Here is a 20827-nt window from a genome sequence, read left to right on the forward strand (position 1 = left end):
AGACTGTAGCAGAAAAGCTCCAGCCCTCCCAAAGCTTATGGCAGCTCCCGACCTGATAGAGTGCTGGTGGAGGCTCTCCTGTCGGCAGACGCCCTACACCCAGCCTTGCCTCTCTCTCCAGCCTCCTCCTGGCTGGAGTCTGAGACCTGGGGGTCCTCAGCCCCTACTTGGGTGAAACAGTTGCTCAGACTGAAGGGTGGAATGGGTGGGTTCGGTGGGCGGACCAACTTCCTTTAGGAAGCGTTCAAGGCCTAAGGTGGCTGTCCGTGATGCCGCCTTGGTTGGGGTGGGCAGCCTAGGGCAGGGCTGCGGGGGCGGCGCAGGGCGGGACGGGTGGGGCTGACTCCGCCCCCTGGCGCAGCTGTAAATAGGTAAATAGAAGGTGATTGTGGCGTGGCGACGTCCCGATACCCGCCTGCGACGCCGTGGTGGCTGGTTTCCTGTCTGTTCAGTAGAGTCTAGACCCCACCCAGTCTTCATGTACAACCGACCGCAGGCTGAGATGGAACAGGAGGCTGGGGAGCTGAGCCGATGGCAGGTGGCGCACCAGGCTGCCCAGGTGAGTCAGGTGTCAGCTCCTGGCAGGCCGGGGGCGGGCCCAGGCTAGGGGGCGGCGGGGAGAGGAGGCAGTGTAGGAGAAGGGAGGCAGAGGGAAGCAGAAACCCGAGGGGTGGAAATCCGAGGGGAGGGGTTGCAAAGGAAGGAATGGGAGATTGGGGAGGGGCTGCAAAGGGAGGGATGCGAGATTGGGGAGGGACTGGAAAGGGAGGGTTGTGAGATTGAGGGTGTAAATCATACGTCGTTTATTCCAATAATGTTCGCCCAGCAGTAGAGCTTGTGTTGGGTGCATCGGGGGTAAGAGGGTTCCAGGCAACTTTCTGGCGAGGGACTTGAGTAGGCAGGACAGCAAAGACCAAGTTAGGAAGTGAGCAGAAAATGACAGGAAAAAAAAAAAAGTTAATTGGAGCGCTACTAAGTGGTAGGCTTTTTCCAGACCGTGGAAATACAATGATGAATTTACCATGAAACAGATATATATAAAATTTTATTAATAAATCGTTAGCTGAATGATTGGAATTGTACGGCGTTACATGAAGGAGAAGTCGGGGGCACATGGGAGCAGATACCAGAGGTGTTTGACCCGATTTGGGAGGCTTAATGACAGCTGAGACTCTGTTCTGGAACTAGAGAACCGGTCAGGTGAAGGGTTCCACGGTCTAAGACCACAGGCTGTATGCTTCCTCTTAGGAGGAACTGAAAGACCAGGGCCTAGACAGTGATGGGAGGGTGGCCCCAGGGACACATTGAGATCATTCAGGGCTTGTTTATTCCAAGAGCAGTGGGAAGCCATTGATGAGTTTAAACATAGTCTGTCTCAATTAGATTTGCATTTTCAAAGGAGTGTCCTGGTGGATGTGGGCTGGATTCAAGGCAATAGTTAGAAAGCTTTTGTGATAATCCAGGTGAGAATTCAAATGGCGGCCTACCTAGAGAAGTGAGAGTGGAGATGGAGAAGCTAGATGTATCATAGATTGTGGAGATGTTTTGGAGGCAGGGATCACAGTCATTGCTCCCAAGTGGTGAGGGAGACATCTAGAGTAAGAGATTTCTTGCTTGCACAATTGAGTGACAGCAGTGATATTTTCTGAGCAAGAAGGGTGAGAAGGACTAGGTTAATCCGTTGTTTGGGGGAGGTGGGCAAAGATGATAGTGAATTTTGGACACAGTCCATTGGAAGAACCCGTGGGCCATCCAAAAAGACCCAAACAATAGCTAGCTGGAAAATGCAGGAGCCATCTTCGCCAGAGCCATAGATTTAGGAATAGTTGGACTGTAAACAGAAACAGATCCACTGGCATGGGGAAGCTTGCCCAGAGAGAGTAGAGGAAGAGAAATCTGCAAAAGAGACTGTGAAGGAGGGGGTCTGAGAGAAAGGAAGGAGAAAAGGTCGGAAAGTGTGTCCATGCGTGTGAGAGGCCAAGGGAAGCATTATAGGAAGGGTGTGGCCAGTGGTCATATAAACTGAGAGGTCAAGCCAGGAGTCTGGAAAGTGCTGCTTGGTCATAGTGGGATGGAAGTTGTCAGTGGTGACCTTTATGCAAGCTGGCTTTGTGGAGAGATGGAGGCCAGAGCAAATTTGGGAGAATCATAAGGCAAAGTAGTGGTGAAGGCATGTTTAGACAACTTAATTGGCCATGAAGGACTGGGAAAATGAGAGAGCCATTGCTGAGAGTTAGGGAAGACAGGCTGAGCACCCCAGAGGTGCCCACCCAATAGTCATTTACCTAGTTCCTATTATATGTCTGTCTTATGCTAGTTGCTGAGCATATAGTGGTAAATAAAACTGATAAGGCCAGGCACGGTGGCTCACACCTGTAGTCCCAGTGGCCCAGGAGGCTGAAGCAGAAGGATTGTTTGAGCTCAGGAGTTTTAGGCTGTGGTGCACCGCAATCACGCTTGTGAATAGCCACTGCACTCCAGCCTGGGCAACATAATGAGATCCTGTCTCTAAAATTATTTAAATTAAAAATAAAACAAGATCTTCCCAACTCTTCTAGAGTTTTTTTTAAAAAAGAACATTTTCCTCTATAGCCAAAACCACATAATCAAATGTATCAAAATTGTGTGTATATATATGTATATGTGTATATATCTATATATATATACATTTTTTTTTGAGACAGGGTCTTGGCACTGTTGTCCAGGCTGGGGTGCAGTGGCGCCATCTCGGCTCACTGCAACCTCAGCTTCCCTGGTTCAAGCAATTCTGGTGCCTCAGCCTCCCCCCAAGTAGCTGGGATTATAGGCGTGTGCCACTCCACCCAGCTAATTTTTTGTATTTTCAGTAGAGAGGTTTTGCTGTGTTTGTCAGGCTGGTCTCAATCTTCTGCCCTCAAGTGATTTACCCGCCTCAGCCTCCCAAAGTGCTGGGATTACAGGAGCGAGCCGCCACGCCCAGCTGATAATTCCTTTAAATCATCTTAGATGCAAGCCTTATTCAAATGCCCCTAGCTATTCCTAAAATGTACTTCGTAGCTGGTATGTCCAAACCAGAATTTAAGACCATACACTGTATCTGGTGATTATGTCCCTTGAGTCTCTGAAATTAGAATAGTTTTATTTTTTCATGATTGGGATTCAGTTTTTCATGATGCTGACTTTTGTCTTATAGAATGTTCCTTTCAGATATATCAGATTGCTTCCTCATGATAGCATTTAGCTTTATCTTCTATCACTTGTATTACCTTAAGTTATGATTAGAACTTACAGCTTAACTGGATTCAAGATTTTTGGCAAGAGTGCCTCATGCCTCATGCAGGTTTTATCCTGCATAACATCAGGAGACACACCTGGCTACCATTTGGTGATGCTTGTATTAAGGTAGTGAAAAGCTTCATTGATCTCTCTGTTGATATTTACCTTGCGGTCGGAAAGTAATCTGTGTGATTCTGCTTTGTGTGTATCCAATGTCCAGTTCCCTACCAGCCATTCATCTACTGGTTTTAACACCACATTTAAATTTTTCCTCAATTAAATTTCCTTAGGGGTGGCAAAATACATTTTCTTTTCCCTTTTTTTTTTTTTTAAATTTTCCTTTTCTTTTCTTTTCTTTTCTTTTCTTTTCTTTTCTTTTCTTTTCTTTTCTTTTCTTTTCTTTTTTGAGACAGAGTCTCACTCTCTCCCCCAGGCTGGAGTGCAGTGGCACGATCTTGGCTCACTGCAACTTCTGCCTCCCAGATTCAAGCGATTCTCGTGCCTCAGCCTCCCGAGCAGCTGGGATTACAGGCATGCACTACCACGCCCGGCTAATTTTTTGTATTTTTAGTAGAGACAGGGTTTTGCCATATTGGCCAGGCTGGTCTTGAACTCCTGACCTCAAGTGATCCACCCCCCTCGGCCTCCCAAAGTGCTAGGATTACAGGCGTAAGTCACTGGACCTGGCAGAAAAATAAATTTTGTAATTCCACCATTCATTCTACATTTATTAGTTTGTATTCTTCTGTAAAGTAGGAATTAATATTTAACTGCAATCATTTGGTAATTTTGAAATTTTTTTTCTTTTAGAGGCAGAATAAATGCTTAATTTAATCACTTCAATTAGTAATGTTCAAAGTTAGGATAAGAGCCCAGCTTTTGTCACTTGAGGCTGCAGTGAGCCATGATCATACCACTGTATTCCAGCTCAAAATGAGCCATGATTGATTGCACCACTCACATCTCAGCCTCTGGAGTAGCTGGGACTACAGACACTTGCCACCACACCTGGCAATTTTTAATTTTTTTTGTAGCGATGGGGGTCTCACCATGTTGCCCGGGCTGGTCTTGAACTCTGGGCCTCAAGCGATCCACCTGCTTCATAGTCTCAAAATGCTCAACCTGTGATAGTCTTGATAGGTTTTGTATTTCTAGGAATTTGTCCATTTTATCCAGGTTATCCAATTTGTTGGTGTGCAATTTTTCACAGTACTGTATTATAATGTCTCCAATTTCATTTCTCATATTTAATCATTTGAGCTTTTTCTTTTTCCTTAGTTGATCTAGCTAAATGTTTCACAATGTTGTTAATCTTTCCTAAGAACTTAGTTTCATTGATTTTTCTCATTCCTTCCTTCTGCTGGTTTGGGGTTTAGTGTATTTTTCTAGTTCCTTAAGGTATAAAGTTAGGTTGTTGGTTTGAGATCTTTTTTATTGTAAGCATTTAAACCAGTAGATTTTCCCCTTACCACTGCTTTTGCTGTATCCCATAAGATTTGGTAGCTATGTTTTCATTTTTATTGGTCTCTAAGTATTTTCTAATTTTCATTGTGGTTTTTTTATTTGCCCCATTGATTGTTTCAGAGAGTGCTGTTTAATTTCCAGAGATTTGTAAATTTTCTAGTTTATCTGGTTGTGGGTCAGAGAATATTCTTTGTATGATACCTTATGATACCTTTTTTGTTTTTTTTTTGCTTTTTTTCTAAAAGCGGCAAGAGAAAAAATATCTTACTTTTAAAATCTATTGAGACTTAATTTGTGATCTACTATCCATTTTTAATCCATTCTACCAATATCTGTCTTTTGGAAATTATTATCCATTTACTTTCCAAAGTATTGTACTTGCAAGGAAGGATTTAATTCTGCCATTTTTTTCCTCATTTCCAGCATTGTCTTTTTGTTTAATTGATTTTTTTTATAGTGAAACTTACATTTCCTTATAACACAATTTCCGTGTGTGTGTGTGTGTGTGTGTATATATATATTTTATTTTATTTTATTTTATTTTATTTTATTTTTGAGACAGAGTCTCACTGTATTGCCCAGGCTGGAGTGCAGTGGCTGGATCTCAGCTGACTGCAACCTCCACCTCCCGGTTCAAGCGATTCTCCTGCCTCAGCCTCCCAAGTAGCTGAGACTACAGGCATGTGCCACCATGCTCAGCTAATTTTTATATTTTTAGTAGAGATGGGGTTTTACCATGTTGGCCAGGCTGGTCTCGAACTCCTGATCTCAAGTGATCCACCCACCTCGGTCTCCCAAAGTGCTGAGATTACAGGCGTGAGCTGCTGTGCCCGGCCCCTTTTGCATATATTCTGTAGCTATTTTCTTTGTGGTTGCCATGGGGAATACATTTGACATCCTACTTATAACATTCTAATTTGAATTTATACCAGATTAACTCTAATAGCACATAAAAACTGCTTCCGTATAGCTCCATTCCCACCTCTTTTCAGTTACTGATCTCACAAAATGACATTTTTATGCATCGTATGTCAAAAAATAAAATTATAAATTTTATGCATTCTTTTAAATCATGTAGAAAACAAAAAGTGGAGTTATATATCAAAGTTAAAATAACACTCACTTTTATCATTGTCCATATATTTACCCTTATCAGAAATTTTTCTTATGACGGATTTCTTCACATGGCTTCAAGCTACTGTCTAGCATTGTTTCATTTCAACCTGAAGGACTGCAATTAGCGTTTCTTGCAGGACATATCTAGTGGTAATGGTCTCTCAGCTTTTGCCTATCTTGGAATGTCTAATTTCTTCCTCATTTTGGAAAGACAGTTTTGCCATATATAGGATGGTTGATAGTTATTTTTTTTCCTTTAGTACTTTGAATATATCAACCCATGGTCTTAGTGTCCAAGGTTTTTGATTAAAGAACTACAGGTAATTTGTGGGATCCCCTATAAGCGATGAGTCACTTCTCTTGCTATTTTCAAGATTCTCTTTGTCTTGGGTTTTCAACGTTTTATTTTTATTTTTTATTTTTGAGACAGGGTCTCGCTCTCTGGAATGCAATAGCAGGATCTTGGCTCACTGCAATCTCCGCCTCCTGGGCTCAAGCGATTCTCCTGCCTCAGCCTCCCGAGTAGCTGGGATTACAGGCACCTGCCACCACACCTAGCTAATTTTTGTATTTTTAGTTGAGACGGGGTTTCACCATGTTGGCCAGCTGGCCTTGAACTTCTGACCTCAAGTGATCCACCTGCCTCAGCCTCCAAAAGTGTTGGAATTACAGGCATGAGCCACCGCGCCTGGCCTCAACCGTTTTATTATAATGTTTCTTGGTATAGGTCTGTGAGTTTATCCTACTTGAATTTTGTTGAGCTTCTTGGATGTTTGTATTCATATCTGGAAGTCTCTTCAGTGGGAAGGGGTGGGGGTTGTAACATTGGGGGTTGAGTTGCCACAATGGCTGCCTACCTCTGTCTGCATCTCATAATCAGAAACAGCAAATAACAATCAGGACATAGATCCCCAATAGTTGGAGGACAAGGTTTTTATTGCCCACTCTGGCTCGTGCAAGTTGCTCCAGGAACATGGGGTGTGTATGGGGAGTTAATACCTACCTAAGAATTTAGGTTGACCAAAATTAACTGCAATTTACTTTCAAAGCCTTCCCTTGGAAGGTACAAGCCTTAAAACCCTGCACCATTCCAAAAAGCTTGTAACAGGCAAATGCTACCAGTGCGATAGTTACCTTGCTGGGGATACATGTTCCTGGTGCTTCCTACCCTGCCATCTTCCTTGATATCACTTCCTGTCTCCTTTTGACCCAGTCCTAATCTTTGAAAGCTCTCTTATTTTCAGGCACGAAATGTACCAGCCTCCCTTAAACTTTCTTTTCCCAGTCTTGGAGTCAGGAAATTCTTGGTCTAACTTCTAGCAAGGAATAGAATTAGAGACAAGTCTAGGTTCTAGAGGCATGCATTGTTATTAGAGTCACAGTTGCTTCGATGGGCTATTTTACTGGACAGAGCTAAAATATATATATATTTTTTTACACTGTGAATTTGTTTAGAATATTGCCTATTTAAATTTAGCATTATTATTATTATTTTTTTTGAAATGGGGCCTCACTCTGTCACCTAGGCCGGACCGCAGTGATGCGATCACAGCTCGCTGCAGCTTCGACTTCCCAGGCTCAAGTGATCCTTTCCACTTCAGTTACCTGAGTGGCTGGGACCACGGGCACATGCTACCATGCCTGGCTAGTTTTTTGTTCTTTGTAGAGATGAGGATTCCCTATGTTGCTCAGGCTTGTCTTGAACTCCTAGACTCAAGCGATCCTTCCACCTGGGCCTCCCAAGGATCTAGGATCATAGGCATGAGCCACTGTGCCCAGCAATACTAACTTATTTTAAACCATATTGCTAAAAATAACACCCAAACAGAAAAGTGAATGTAAGTACAGCTTCTACAAAGTAATGAACTGTTACAAAGTAAAACCTGTGAAACTGTCATTCAGGTCAAGAAATAGAAGCCCATCCAGTGTCTCTTTCTTATCTTTCCCCATTTCCTACTCTCTAATATAACTCCTATCCTGTTGTCTGGATGTTTTGTTTTGAATTTCCCTATTTCTGACCTGTGATGTTCCTATAATTGCTGCAAAAGTTGTAATTGCTTCAAGTTTTGCCTTCTTTCCTCCCACCCTTCCTTCTTTTCTTCCTTCCTTCCTTCTTTGAACTCCTGACCTCAAGTAATCTGCCCACCTTGGTGAGTCTTCTCCTCTCTTCTCTTCTCTTCTCTTCTCTTCTCTTCTCTTCTCTTCTCTTTTCTTCTCTTCTCTTCTCTTTTCTTCTCTTTCTTGTGTTTGAATGTTGTTACATTTTCTCTTGATTTGTAGCAGTAATTTTCTGGTGATTTTTTTTTAATTGCAATCTTCAATTTCTTTCTTGATGGTTTAGTATCTTGTATGGATAACCTATTTTAAACTTCTCTTTTGGTTGTCATATTTGAATGGATTGTTCTTTTCTGGACCATCCCAATTGAAGACTGAATAGGAGATGATGGGGTAGCTTTATTCGTTTCTTAACTAAACAGCTCCCTCTTCTATTGCTACAATAATGGATTTTGTTGTTGTTGTTGTTTGTTGCTTGTCTTGTTGAGACAGGGTCTCACTCTGTCAGCACAGGCTGGAGTACAGTGGCGCAATCTCAGCTCACTGCAACCTCTGCCTCCTGGACTCAAGTAATTCTCCTGCCTCAGCCTCTCAAGTAGCTGGGACTACAGGCACACGCCACCATACCTAGCTGGTTTTGTTTTTGTTTTTGAAATTTCTGAGCTCAAGCAATCCACCTGCCTTGGCCTCCCAAAGTGCTGGGATTACACAGTTGTGAGCCGCCGTGCCTGGCCTACTGACAGTTTTTAAAAACATGGTTCTTGGCTCCTATCCTATTTTAAGACCTTCTACCACCAATCTCTTTCCTACCCTTCATGTAAGTCAGTCATCGAGGGATACTGCCCCTGACTTCCAGACAACCGCCATCCCTTTTTTTAAGAAGTGTTTTTTTCATATCTGCCTTTTCCCCATATCTCCACCAATGCTTGATCTCCGACCTGCCCAGGCAGTTCCCACTCAGGGCAGATGCTCTTCCATAGGCAAATACTTGCAGATGATGTCTAAGTTTTGCTAAAGCCAAGACCCATCTGCAGCCCCAATTCCTTCTATCTTTGTGGCTTTCTGCACCCGTTCTGCTGGTTTAGGATGTTCTTTCACTTTCACACTTATGTATAATTTGGAATTTGGGCCAGGCACGGTGGCTCACGCCTGTAATCCCAGCACTTTGGGAGGCTGAGGCAGGCAGATCACCTGAGATCAGGAGTTCGAGATCAGCCTGACCAACATGGAGAAACCCCGTCTCTACTAAAAATACAAAATTAATCGGGCGTGGTGGTGCATGCCTGTAATCCCAGCTACTCAGGAGGCTGAGGCAGGAGAATCACTTGAACCCAGAAGACAGAGGTTGTGGTGAGCCGAGATCGCGCCATTGCACTCCAGTCTGGGCAACAAGAATGAAACTGTCTCAAAAAAAAAGAAAAAAATAAATTGGAGTCTGAACATTTTCTCAGAGTTTTGCTGAAGGTGTAGGTTATGGACTGTTTTATTTGTTCTCTTTGTTGCTTTGTGTGAAATAAAAACCAAAAACATGTCTAAGAGAAAGTGGCATGAGTTACGGCTAGGCTTCTATGGGGCTTGTATTAGCCAGACCGCATGGATTAGGATGGGGTCTGGGAATGAAGAGGAGGGACATGTGGAACTGGAATTTGAGCAAAAATCACCTGACTCTTTCTCCCCAAGGATAACGAGAACTCAGCGCCCATCTTGAACATGTCCTCATCTTCTGGAAGCTCTGGAGTGCACGCCTCTTGGAACCAAGGCCTACCAAGCATTCAGCACTTTCCTCACAGTACAGAGATGCTGAGGTCCCCCTTGGTGTCTGTTGAGGCGCCGAGGCAGAATATGGATGAAGGAGGGCCACAGTTCAGTATGCCACTGCCTGAGCGTGGTGTGAGCTACTGCCCCCAAGCGACTCTCACTCCTTCCCAGATGATTTACTGTCAGAGAGTGTCTCCCCCTCAGCAAGAGATGATGATTTTCAGTGGGCCCCAACTAATGCCCATAGGAGAGCCCAATATTCCAAGGGTGGCCAGGCCCTTCAGCGGGAATCTAAGGATGCCCCCCAATGGGCTGCCAGTCTCGGCTTCCACTGGAATCCCAATGATGTCCCACGTTGGGAACCCTCCAATGCCTTACCCTGGCCTCTCGACAGTGCCTTCTGAAGAAACATTGTTAGGCCCGACCATGCCTTCCACTGAGGCCCAGGCAGTGCTCCCATCCATGGCTCAGATGTTGCCCCCACAAGATGCCCATGACCTTGGGATGCCTCCAGCTGAGCCCCAGTCATTGCTGGCTTTAGGGTCTCAGGACTCTCTTGTAACTCAGCCGCACTCTCAAGAAGACCCATTTCTACCAGAGCAGCCCAGACCTGCTCCACAGACAGCAGAGAAGAACTCCAGGCCTCAGGAAAGGACTGGTAGAGGGGGCTCCTTGGAGGCAAGGCCTTACCGCTGCAACTACGAGAACTGTGGAAAAGCTTATACCAAACGCTCCCACCTGGTGAGCCACCAGCGCAAGCACACAGGTGAAGGAGGTATCAGGTGGGGTGGGGATGGAGGAGTCTCTGGGCTTTCAATTTGTCCTGGGACACTGGTGGGTAATTGTTTGGGATGAGCCTTTCCTCTTCCAAGCTTGGAACTAAGCTAGACTGGCTCCCCGACTTGCCATACAGGAGGACTGGGGTGGGCACTCCTGATTATGTTGCCGCTCCCTGGTTCCCTGGACCTTCCCTTTTGAATCCTCAACCTGGACTGCTCTGCCTCACAGAGTCGGACCCCTTCCTTCCTACTCTATTCTAAATTCCATCTCTCCCTTGTCATTCCCAGGTGAGAGGCCCTATTCTTGCAACTGGGAAAGTTGTCCGTGGTCTTTCTTCCGTTCTGATGAGCTGAGACGACATACACGGGTACACACTAGATATCGACCATATAAGTGTGATCAGTGCAGCCGGGAGTTCATGAGGTCTGACCATCTCAAGCAACACCAGAAAACTCATCGGCCAGGACCCTCAGACCCACAGACCAACAGTAGAGAGCAGGACGGTCCTCCTGCTGCTGGTCCTTAGGTCAGTCTCCTCTCCTCATTCTGGCTTTTTCCTTTTTTTTTTCTTTTTTTTTGGAGATGGAGTCTCACTCTGTCTCCCAGGCTGGAGTGCAGTGGCGTGATCTGGTTCACTGTACCCTCCACCTCCCAGGTTCAAGTGATTTTCCTATCTCAGCCTCCCGAGTAGCTGGGACTACAGGCACGTGCCACCATGCCTGGGTAATTTTTTGTATTTTTAGGAGAGACAGGGTTTCACCGTGTTAGCCAGGATGGTCTCAATCTCCTGACCTCGTAATCTGCCCACCTCGGCCTCCCAAAGCGCTGGGATTACAGGCATGAGCCACCACAGCCAGCCTCATTCTGGCTTTTCTACACAGATCTTACCTGCCTCTGGCTAGATCTTCTCTTCAGTAGGTGTAGGATTAGATGAAGATAGGAAGATTATGGGTCAGTGTTGAAGCCCACACGAAGTTCTGCAGCCAGTTAGAGACTCCTCAAACCTTGTCTTGGATGCTGTTAACCTCTCTGGGGCCACCTGCTTCTGCTGGAGTTTAGTCAGATGGGAATGTGGAGTACAGTAGAGATTGGGAGCTTCATTTAAAAGCTCTTGATTTCTTTTTTTTTTTTTTTTTTTGAGATGGAGTCTTGCTCTGTTGCCCAGGCTGGAGTGCAGTGGCCGGATCTCAGCTCACTGCAAGCTCCGCCACCCGGGTTTACGCCATTCTCCTGCCTCAGCCTCCCGAGTAGCTGGGACTACAGGCGCCCGCCACCTCGCCCGGCTAGTTTTTTGTATTTTTAGTAGAGACGGGGTTTCACCATGTTAGCCAGGATGGTCTCAATCTCCTGACCTTGTGATCTGCCCGTCTCGGCCTCCCAAAGTGCTGGGATTACAGGCTTGAGCCACCGCGCCCGGCCTTAAAAGCTCTTGATTTCTTGTCGCTCTCCAGCTTAAAACCCTTTAATGACTCCTTCGCTTGCTACATAAAATCCAGTTTCCAGAGCCAGACTATTTTTAAATCCTGAATTTGCCACTTAATATCCTTGTGACCTTGGGAAAGTTCTTGGATCGCTATGTCTTGTTTCTTCTTCCAGAAAATGAAAAAACTAGTTTTGGACTATATTGGACATGGCACATATGGCATCAGATTCTCCCTGGCACTCACTGGCCACATACCCAGAGTTTCTGTTTCTTCCCACCATTTCACAGGCTTGGATGGAATGCCCTAGCATAGGGCATGGGATCTGGCATCCCAAGTTGCTGCTAGCAAACTTAGAAGTATGGGGAAATTTATTTATTTATTTGAGACAGAGTCTTGCTCTGTCACCATGGCTGGAGTGCAGTGGTGCAATCTCAGCTCACTGCAACCTCTGCCTCCTAGGTTCAAATGATTCTCCTGAGGCAGAAGAACCGGGATAGATGGGATTACAAACACACGCCACCACGCCCGGCTAATTTTTGTATTTTTTGTAGAGACAGGATTTCACCATGTTGGCCAGGCTAATCTCAAACTCCTGACCTCAAACGGCCCACCCGCCTCAGCCTCCCAAAATGCTGGGATTACAGGCATAAGCCACGGTGTCTGACTGGGAGTTAGTATTCATGGGATAAAATTTGAGGCCGGGTGCGGTGGCTCATGCTTGTAATCCCAATGCTTTGGGAGGCCAAGGCAGGTGGATCATAATGTCAGGAGTTCGAGACTAGCCTGGCCAATATGGCGAAACCCTGTCTCTACTAAAAATACAAAATTAGCTGGGCATGGTGGCGTGTGCTTGTAGTCCCAGTTACTCGGGAGGCTGAGGCAGGAGAATGGCTTGAACCTAGGAGGTAGAGGTTGTGGTGAGCTGAGATTGCACCATTGCACTCCAGCCTGAGCGACAGAGCAAGACTCCATCTAAAAAATAAAAAAATTTTTTTAACTAGTGGAAAATGAGAGATAGTTGAGACTCGGGCAGATCAATTCTCCCCTTTTCCCTCCCTTTCATGAATTGCTGCCTGGCACCAATTCTCCAAAACAGTACCATCAATGGGGAGACCTCCCAAGTAGCTGGTGGACACAACTACTGTGGCCTCCGCAAGGCTTGTCATGAAGCAGTGCCCAGACTGCTAAATACATCACCTTGGGTTACTTCCCTTTCTTTCCTGCCTTTCTTCCATTTTCTCACTTCCAACGCCTTGGGTTTGCACCTCTCCAAGTAAAACACCAGTACTGAGTTCTTGTTTTCAGACTCTATTTTCTAGGTGACTGAGGGCTAGGGGGGAAAGGAGGGCCTAAGACTGGGGCAGATAAGGATGAATCTCACTGTAACTTCTGCTCCTCCCACCTTCCTTAGGTCCCTGGACTACCAAGCACCAGATATTAAGTGGCCTAGCTTTCCCTGCTGTCCCTTGGGGTTAAGGGGATAATGACTATCCTGGCAAACCAGCCAGGTTGTTTAGAACCTCATATCTAGACTTGGCAGGCTGTTTTACTCTAGCAAACTGATAGAGAGAAAGGAACTTGACCAAGCTATCAAGTGCAGAGCTAGAATCCCAACCAGGATCTGTCTGCCCCAGAGATGGTCTCTTCCCTAAGAAGATGGTGCCTTCTATGGGTGTTTCCTGAGCCCAGGCTGGTGCCAAGCACAGATGAATCAGAGCTGGTTTCTGTGCTCAAGGGACTGTCTTAATCTGGGGACTCAGAGGTCCACCTCTGTACAGTGGCCATGGGGAGGAGCCCCTAACTGGAGGGGTCAGAAAGGCTTGTCATGAAGCAGTGCCCAGACTGCTAAATACATCACCAGGTAATCCCTGGGCCCAGTAAGAGTGTAACACCTAGTAATCCCTCAAATTTTGAAATAAACTGAACAGGTGAATGAAGAAGGAAGAGGATTCCAGGCAGAGAACACTGGACATGGCAACTGCTCAGAGGAGAGGCAGTCTTCAAGTTCTGCATTCATTCAGCAAATGTTTTTTGAGCCTACAATACTGAGCGCACCAAGGCTGTGGAGACCCATGGTGAGGAGCATGAAGTTAACTAAAGGATGTGTCAGAGAAAGACTTCTCAAGGAGATGCCTCCATGAGACCCGAAGGACTCATGGGTGCTAGCTGCACCTCCCATTTCTTGGACATATACTGTTGGACATGTCTATCTTCTGGAAACTATGGCATGGACAGTAAGGATTCAGAGGTGCATGAAGGCACCCTGCCACTGCAGGGCAGAAAGATCATAGACAACATTTTTGAATGTACGCAGGGCTGCCAAGAAGAGAAGCTGGTCCTCTGCAGGTTCAAGCCTATCTGGGCCTCTGGGGAAGCCCCACAACCTTGGCTGTGCCTGCCCCTGCCCTCCCACCCCTACCCTGACCCTGTCCTGCTTTGCTGCCTTTGTCTGTGTTACTAGTGGCCCCAGTATACCTGGGATGGACATCCGGGTGCCCTTCATCCAAGCTCCCACGTGAGGGGAGTGGACATGATTAAAAGAACAGGGGCAGAAGGGGCTCATTTATGACCCATTCCCTAGCCCCAGGGATTGAAGTCTTGGGCACTCAAAGTTTCTTTCTACCAGGGCACCAGATCCCTTCCATGGAGCAGGCCATCTCGGGTTCACTGGGCCGGGGCTGGTCTCTGTTCCCCAGCCCACCTGGCTCACACACAGCCTCGTGGGTAGGGTCAGCAAACCAGATTGCTTGATATTGGAATGTAGGATGAGAGGTCTGCTTGGTGATCTAGCATTTTCACCAAGAAATGGATGTGGAGAGGACCAGAGTGATCAAGGGTGTGTGATGTGCCCTACACGGTGGGCAAAACAGGCTCCTGCTCTTGTGGAGATCACAATCTAGTGGAGGAGGGGTGTTACTAGAAGTGCACAAAGTGGGCCCGGCGCGGTGGCTCACGCCTGTAATCCCAGCACTTTTGGAGGTTGAGGCAGGCGGATCACTTGAGGTTAGAGGTTCGAGACCAGCCTGGCCAAAATGGTGAGACCCCCGTCTCTACAAAATACAAAAATTAGCCTGGCATATGGTGGGTGCCTGTAATCCTAGCTACTCGGGAGGCTGATGAGAGAATCACTTGAACCCGGGAGACGGAGGTTGCAGTGAGCTGAGATCTTGCCATTGCACTCCAGCCTGGGTGACTGAGCAAGATTCTATCTCAAAACAAACAAACAAAACAAAACAAAAAAGATCTGTGAACTCTTTAGTAGATTTTGAATCCTGCCTCTGCCATTTCCTGGCTATGAGGTGTCTTGGGAAATTTACTTGTCACTCTTGCTTCTGATAGCAAAGGGGATGGTGAGATAGATTCAAGATGGAGAGATAAGGTTGAAAGTGTTTTCTTTGGCTGCAGTGTGGAGATAAGATTAGAGCGAGGCTGTAAGGGAGAGGAAGGGACATAGCAGTATTTCAGGTGAGAGTCAAGGTGGCTTTGGCCAGGGTGTGAGAGTGGAGGTAGGGAGAAGTAGGAAAGTGATAGTTAACTGGATTTGGTAGATGAGGGCGAGGTCAAGGGTGACTTCCAGGTTCCTGGCTTGTGTTATAAGTAACACAGAAGAAGAATGGATGAACTTCATTTGTTTTCCATTGATTGTGATATCTATCATAACCTGCAAGAAATATTTTGTATATCTCCAATTTAATAATAAAATGCACTCATGTTAGGAAGGTCAAAAAAAAAAAAAAAAAAAAGGAAAAAAAAAATAATAAAAATATTTAGTTACCCCTAAGATCAGGCCTGTAATCCCAGCACTTTGGGATGCCAAGGCAGAGGATAACTTGAGGCCAGGAGTTTGAGACCAGCAAGACCTTGTCTCTATAAAAAATAAAATAAGAAAAAGAAGGAAAAATAATCTAGTACATTTAAAAAGCTTTGAATTCCCCATCCTTCTTTGCAGAAGTAACCACTATACTGAATTTTGATTAATCTCGCCTTAGCTATTTATTGTTTTTACCACATAATGTATCTGTTCTTAAATATAGTGATTGGTTTTATATGGTTTTGAACTTACCTTTATTCTGTTTAGGATTCATTGAACTTTTTGAATCTAAATGTTTGGTAGTCTTAATAAAATTTGGAAAAATTTTGGCCATTGTTTTGTCAAATTTTGGGGTTCTCCTCCACCTTCTATTTCTGACATACAGTCTGCCTGTATGATGGAGCACTTGATATTGTCCCTCAGGTCACTGATGCCCTGTTTATTTCTTTCAGTTCTCTTTTCTTTCTTTCTTTTTTTTTTGAGACTGAGTCTTGCTCTGTTGCCCAGGCTGGAGTACAATGGCTCGATCTTGGCTCACCATGACCTCCACCCCCCGGTTCAAGTGATTCTTGTGCCTCAGCCTCCCGAGTAGCTGGGATTACAGGTGTGTGCCACCACACCCAGTTAATTTTGTATTTGTAGTAGAGACTGTGTTTCTCCACGTTGGTCAGGCTGGTCTTGAACTCCTGACCTCAGGTGATTTGCCCTCCTCGGCCTCCCAAAGTGCTGGGACTACAGGTGTGAGCCACCACACCTGGGGGTTTTATATAATGTGAAATCCTTGGTGGATTGTTATATAAGGGTTGTAGTGAAATTTGAAGAAATATTTGGTGTTTTTGAATGGGTTGGAAGTATGTTACTATTTTTCATATTTAGGTTAATGAAATAAAAACTTTAAAAATTCATGATCTAGCAGATTAGATCTGGATAATGAGGAACAGCTGTATGATCTTTTCTTTTTATAATTGTGCTTCATGTAAGACTCTAGTGCATTCTCAGATTTCTCTGAGATCTTAGAGATATGTGTTGAAAACAAGGGAGTTTCAGAAGACTATATATAGCTCAGTATAATATTTATGAAGCTCAAAATAAAAAAACCTACAAATTATCTTTGAATACATGCATTTTTGATAAACGTATCAAAGGGATTTATATATACAAAATTCAGGGTAGTCATCAATTCTAGAAGATAGAAGGATGGGTAGGGGAGCTCACCAGACTTGGCATACAGCCAGGGCATTGCAGTTTTCTGAAAGGAGCCATAGTCAAGGACTTGGCATCCCCACCGTAAGGCAGATTCACTGTGCACTGGTTATCAGCTTGTCTGAGTCCAGTGAGATCCAATGACACCCATACACACAACAAGTTAAGTAAAACAGGTTTATTACTAACAGGCAGCAAAGGACAACAATCTAGGATTCATTGGGAGTTAGTCCCCGAAGGTTCAGGAAAGCTGCCCGGGGGGATGGAGTCTTAACTGCATGTGCCCCACTTGTACCACAGCTGAAGGGCCCCAGAAAGCAGCCAGCCCAGAGTTTGATACCCTGGGTTTATGTGGGTCATTGAAGGACGATGGTGCTTCCGTGCAGAGGCCTCCTTATTTGGGGTCTTGGCTAAGGCTATCTCTCCTATCTGTTCTGTAGCAGTCAGTAAATAAGGCTTCATCATTCCTTTCCATCTGGCTCATTGTTCTGGCTGGCCATCTCAACCCTTGATTGCATGACACTGATTGCATGACACTGGGTGATGAGCTCTTACAGGTGCTCATTTTTTTCTACTTATAACTTAAATATCTTATTCAATATATTTCATATATAATATTACACAATATCTTTTTTTTCTTTTTTTTGAGACAAGGTCTCACTATGTCACCCACGCTAGAGTGCAGTGGTGCAGTGGTGTGAATACAGCTCACTGCAACTCCAACTACTGAGCTCGTGATCCTCCCATCTCAGCCTCCCAAGTAGCTGGGACTATAGGTGCACACCACCACACCCAGCTAATTTTTGGTTTTGTTTTTATTTTTTTTTGTAGAGGCAGAGTTTCACCATATTGCCCAGGCTAGTCTAGAACTCCCCAGGCTCAAGCAATCTGCCCATCTTGGCCTCCCAAAGTACTGGGATTACAGGCGTGAGCCACATCTGACCCAGGTTGAACTTCTGAATAGGCTAAGTACTCATCTAAGCAAAGTCCATTTAACCTGAGACCACTTTACACTGGATGTGACTGAGCATCCCCTCCTTTTCAACACAGGAATGAAACTCCAAAGAAACATAGACTCAGCTACAGACAAAAAAAAAAAGTTCCATATTCTTTACCCTCTGAGTTATATACATATCAATCTCAATCATCTACACAGATACATTTTTACAAGTACACATACAGGTAAATGCAGAGTAAGATCTAGAAGGATTCACAGCATGCTGATAAAAGCAGGTACCCTGAGAGAGGGCAATGAATGAAGAGTGCTTCCGGTTTCAAGTTGAAAGTCATCCAGTTTTTGTATGAAAACCCATATACCTATTTTCTCTGTATGTTTTAGAAAACTTATGAATATTAAGCACCTACTAGCTACTGGCATAGGGAAATAGGGGAGCTTGTTCAAGGGAAACAAACTCAGTAGGGAGAATCTTTTAGCTGTACACATTTCCTCATGGGCTGAAGGGTTCATAATCCTGGGTGAACGTTGTGGACCTTTGCATGCTGCTTTAGGTGATCAGATCTTGCAAAATTCTTGTTGCATATTGAACACAGGTAGGGCCGTTCCCCTGTGTGCCTTTTCTTGTGTCTGTTGAGCTCATCTGAGCGGGTGAATTTCCACGTACATCCCTCTACATCGCATATGTAGGGCTTCTCCCCTGGACCAGACAGAGAGAGAGAGACGCGTCATACATCAGGGTGAGGTAGGGCAGGGACATTGAAAGTGAACAAGAAAAAGTTTTTGAGCAAGTTGGAGTGGGAGAGGTAGAGCCAAAGGAGACGGAGGTGGGGGAGGTGAGTGAAGGAGGGGAATGAGGGCCACAAAAGCTAGAAAGACAAGAGGAAAACTGTGAAGAAGGGAACAAAAGGAAAGGAAGAAGAAGAAAAAAAAACAGGAGGAGAGACAGTTATTGGCAGGCAAGTTAGTAAGGGGAATAAGGAGGATGAGGGAAGTGAGGCCTGGGGGCGCTGTCACTATGAAGTGACGATCCCAGTAGAAATAGCGTCAAGAACATCTACCTGCAAGAGGCCAAAGAAATCCCTTCACTTCTTCCCATCAAACCAGCAGTCAACATCACTAAAGGCTATAGCCAGCCTGGCTCTGGTCCAAGACTAGAGCCTGTCCCTAGGACTGCTTTATCCCCGCTTCTGAAGGTGCCAACCTTTTCTATTATAGAATCTTCTTGAATTCTTGGCTTAAAGGAAGTGGCAGCAATCTCAAATGCTCCCAGGGCTTTGTAAAGGCACAAATCTGTAGCCACTTGCCCCTCACCCCGTTCCCAGGCCCTCACTCACCGGTGTGGTTGCGCATATGGGTTCGGAGGTGGCAAGCCTTTTTATAAGACTTCTTGCAGTTCTCGTAAGTGCAGATGTAGGGCCTCGAAACCTCAGGATTCTTCCAGAACTGGCAGCTCTGTGTCTTCTGCTTTTCTGGAACTTGTCCTTGAATCAAATGGGAACTTGAAAAGCATGGGAATCCTGGGTGTGGCAATGATGAGAACTGATGGGATATATATCCCCCATAAAGGCTGTGGTCATTAGTGAGCATTGTCATATTGCCCACCTGAAGAGTCAGCATCTGGTCCCCATAGAGGGTCGGGTTGCCACTATATGTTGCCATCTGGCCTCCACAGAGAGCCTGGTTATCAATGGAGGTCATATTCTGCCCCCCATAGAGGGTCTGATTACCAGTGGAGGTCGTCACCTGCTCCCCACAGAGGGTCTGGTTACTAGTGGAGGTCATCATCTGCTCCCCACAGAGGGTCTGGTTACTAGTGGAGGTCGTCACCTGCTCCCCATAGAGGGTCTGGTTACCAGTGGAGGTCGTCACCTGCTCCCCATAGAGGGTCTGATTACCAGTGGAGGTCGTCGCCTGCTCCCCATAGAGGGTCTGATTACTAGTGGAGGTCGTCGCCTGCTCCCCATAGAGGGTCTGGTTACTAGTGGAGGTCGTCACCTGCTCCCCATAGAGGGTCTGGTTACTAGTGGAGGTCGTCATCTGCTCCGCGTAGAGGGTCTGGTTACCAGTGGAGGTTGTCGCTTGCTCCCCATAGAGAGTCTGGTTATCAGTGGAAGTCATCATTTGCCCTCCATAGAGGTCTAGACTGGTTGTCATCTGGCCCCCAGAGAGGGCCTCATCGCCACTGGAAGTCACTGTATGACCATCAGTGAGGGTCTGGTCACTACTGAAGGTCACCTGGTCCCCACAGAGAGTCTGGTTATCACTGAGGGTCTTCATCTGATCTCCATGCAGGGCTGGTATCTGACTCTCATTGAGGGTCTGGTCACTACTTGGAGTGTTCAGCTGGTTACTTTCACTGGAGATTGTCATGTTGCTTGCAGTGATGGCTGTCTTCTGGCAATCAGTGGGTGATGACTTTGGGGTGTCAGTAACATCTGTCATCTGGGAGCCTGCTGTGTGTTTTATCTGATCAAAGGAAGTCACTTTCTGGCCCATGGAATAAGTCTCATTTAGGTCTTCAAGTGCCATATCAAGGGCTTTAAGAGGGTGCATTGTTAAGTCCTGGGTGAGAACTGTCCCAGGGATGTTAGTGCATGCAGAAGTCATCATTGTGGGCCCCAAGGGAGGCATCGTCTTGCTCCTGGTTGACTCATGTTGGCTCTCCTCAGCATGGGCAGTCAGAGGCATACAGTTCTGTGGTTCTGGTGCATCTGGGGTTTCTGCCTGTTTTGTATGTCGCTCAGAGAGATGCTGGAAAAAATTCTCAATTTCCTCAATTGCCTGGAGGAGACTGGAATCCATTTCTTTGCTGTTGCCTGATAACTAACTGAATCTTTTGTTATGGGATCCTGCAAAAAAGTTAATAGGTCAGGGGTTCATCCCAGTTCAAATTCTCCTTCTCCATCCCTGTTGAGCCCACCATTATCTCTTGCCTAGAAGCCTGTAGTTGCCTCTCAACTGACTCTGGAGTTAACTTCATCCAGTGTACCCTCCACACACAGA

General features: G+C 45.6%; 2 protein-coding genes across 2 annotated transcripts; one reads left to right on the forward strand and one right to left on the reverse strand.

Annotated features, from left to right (window-relative positions):
* The first annotated feature begins 428 nt into the window (after positions 1 to 428).
* KLF17 (Kruppel like factor 17) lies at positions 429 to 14406 on the forward strand. The gene is made up of 4 exons (XM_025355858.1): positions 429 to 559; positions 9571 to 10414; positions 10716 to 10954; positions 13781 to 14406. The coding sequence occupies exons 1-3, from the start codon at positions 479 to 481 to the stop codon at positions 10952 to 10954; spliced, it is 1164 nt and encodes a 387-aa protein (XP_025211643.1). The 5' UTR covers positions 429 to 478; the 3' UTR covers positions 13781 to 14406.
* Positions 14407 to 18330: 3924 nt separating this feature from the next.
* Positions 18331 to 20626, reverse strand: KLF18 (Kruppel like factor 18). The gene is made up of 2 exons (XM_025381037.1): positions 19159 to 20626; positions 18331 to 18521 (listed from the first exon to the last, which is right to left on the reverse strand). Exons 1-2 carry the CDS (start codon positions 20624 to 20626, stop codon positions 18331 to 18333), a joined length of 1659 nt encoding a protein of 552 aa, XP_025236822.1.
* Positions 20627 to 20827: the final 201 nt, after the last annotated feature.

The sequence above is a fragment of the Theropithecus gelada genome, chromosome 1 (genome assembly GCF_003255815.1).
Source record: "Theropithecus gelada isolate Dixy chromosome 1, Tgel_1.0, whole genome shotgun sequence".
NCBI lineage: Eukaryota > Metazoa > Chordata > Mammalia > Primates > Cercopithecidae > Theropithecus > Theropithecus gelada.

Bases quoted from the DNA above. Each gene is read 5' to 3' on its own strand.
- KLF18 (XM_025381037.1), bottom strand. From the start codon at position 20,626: ATGGATTCCAGTCTCCTCCAGGCAATTGAGGAAATTGAGAATTTTTTC. The intron at 18,522-19,158 runs GTGAGTGAGGGC...TGTCTGGTCCAG, and splicing joins CCATATGCGCAACCACACCG to GGGAGAAGCCCTACATATGC.
- KLF17 (XM_025355858.1), top strand. From the start codon at position 479: ATGTACAACCGACCGCAGGCTGAGATGGAACAGGAGGCTGGGGAGCTG. The intron at 560-9,570 runs GTGAGTCAGGTG...TTTCTCCCCAAG, and splicing joins TGGCGCACCAGGCTGCCCAG to GATAACGAGAACTCAGCGCC. The intron at 10,415-10,715 runs GTGAAGGAGGTA...TGTCATTCCCAG, and splicing joins CCACCAGCGCAAGCACACAG to GTGAGAGGCCCTATTCTTGC.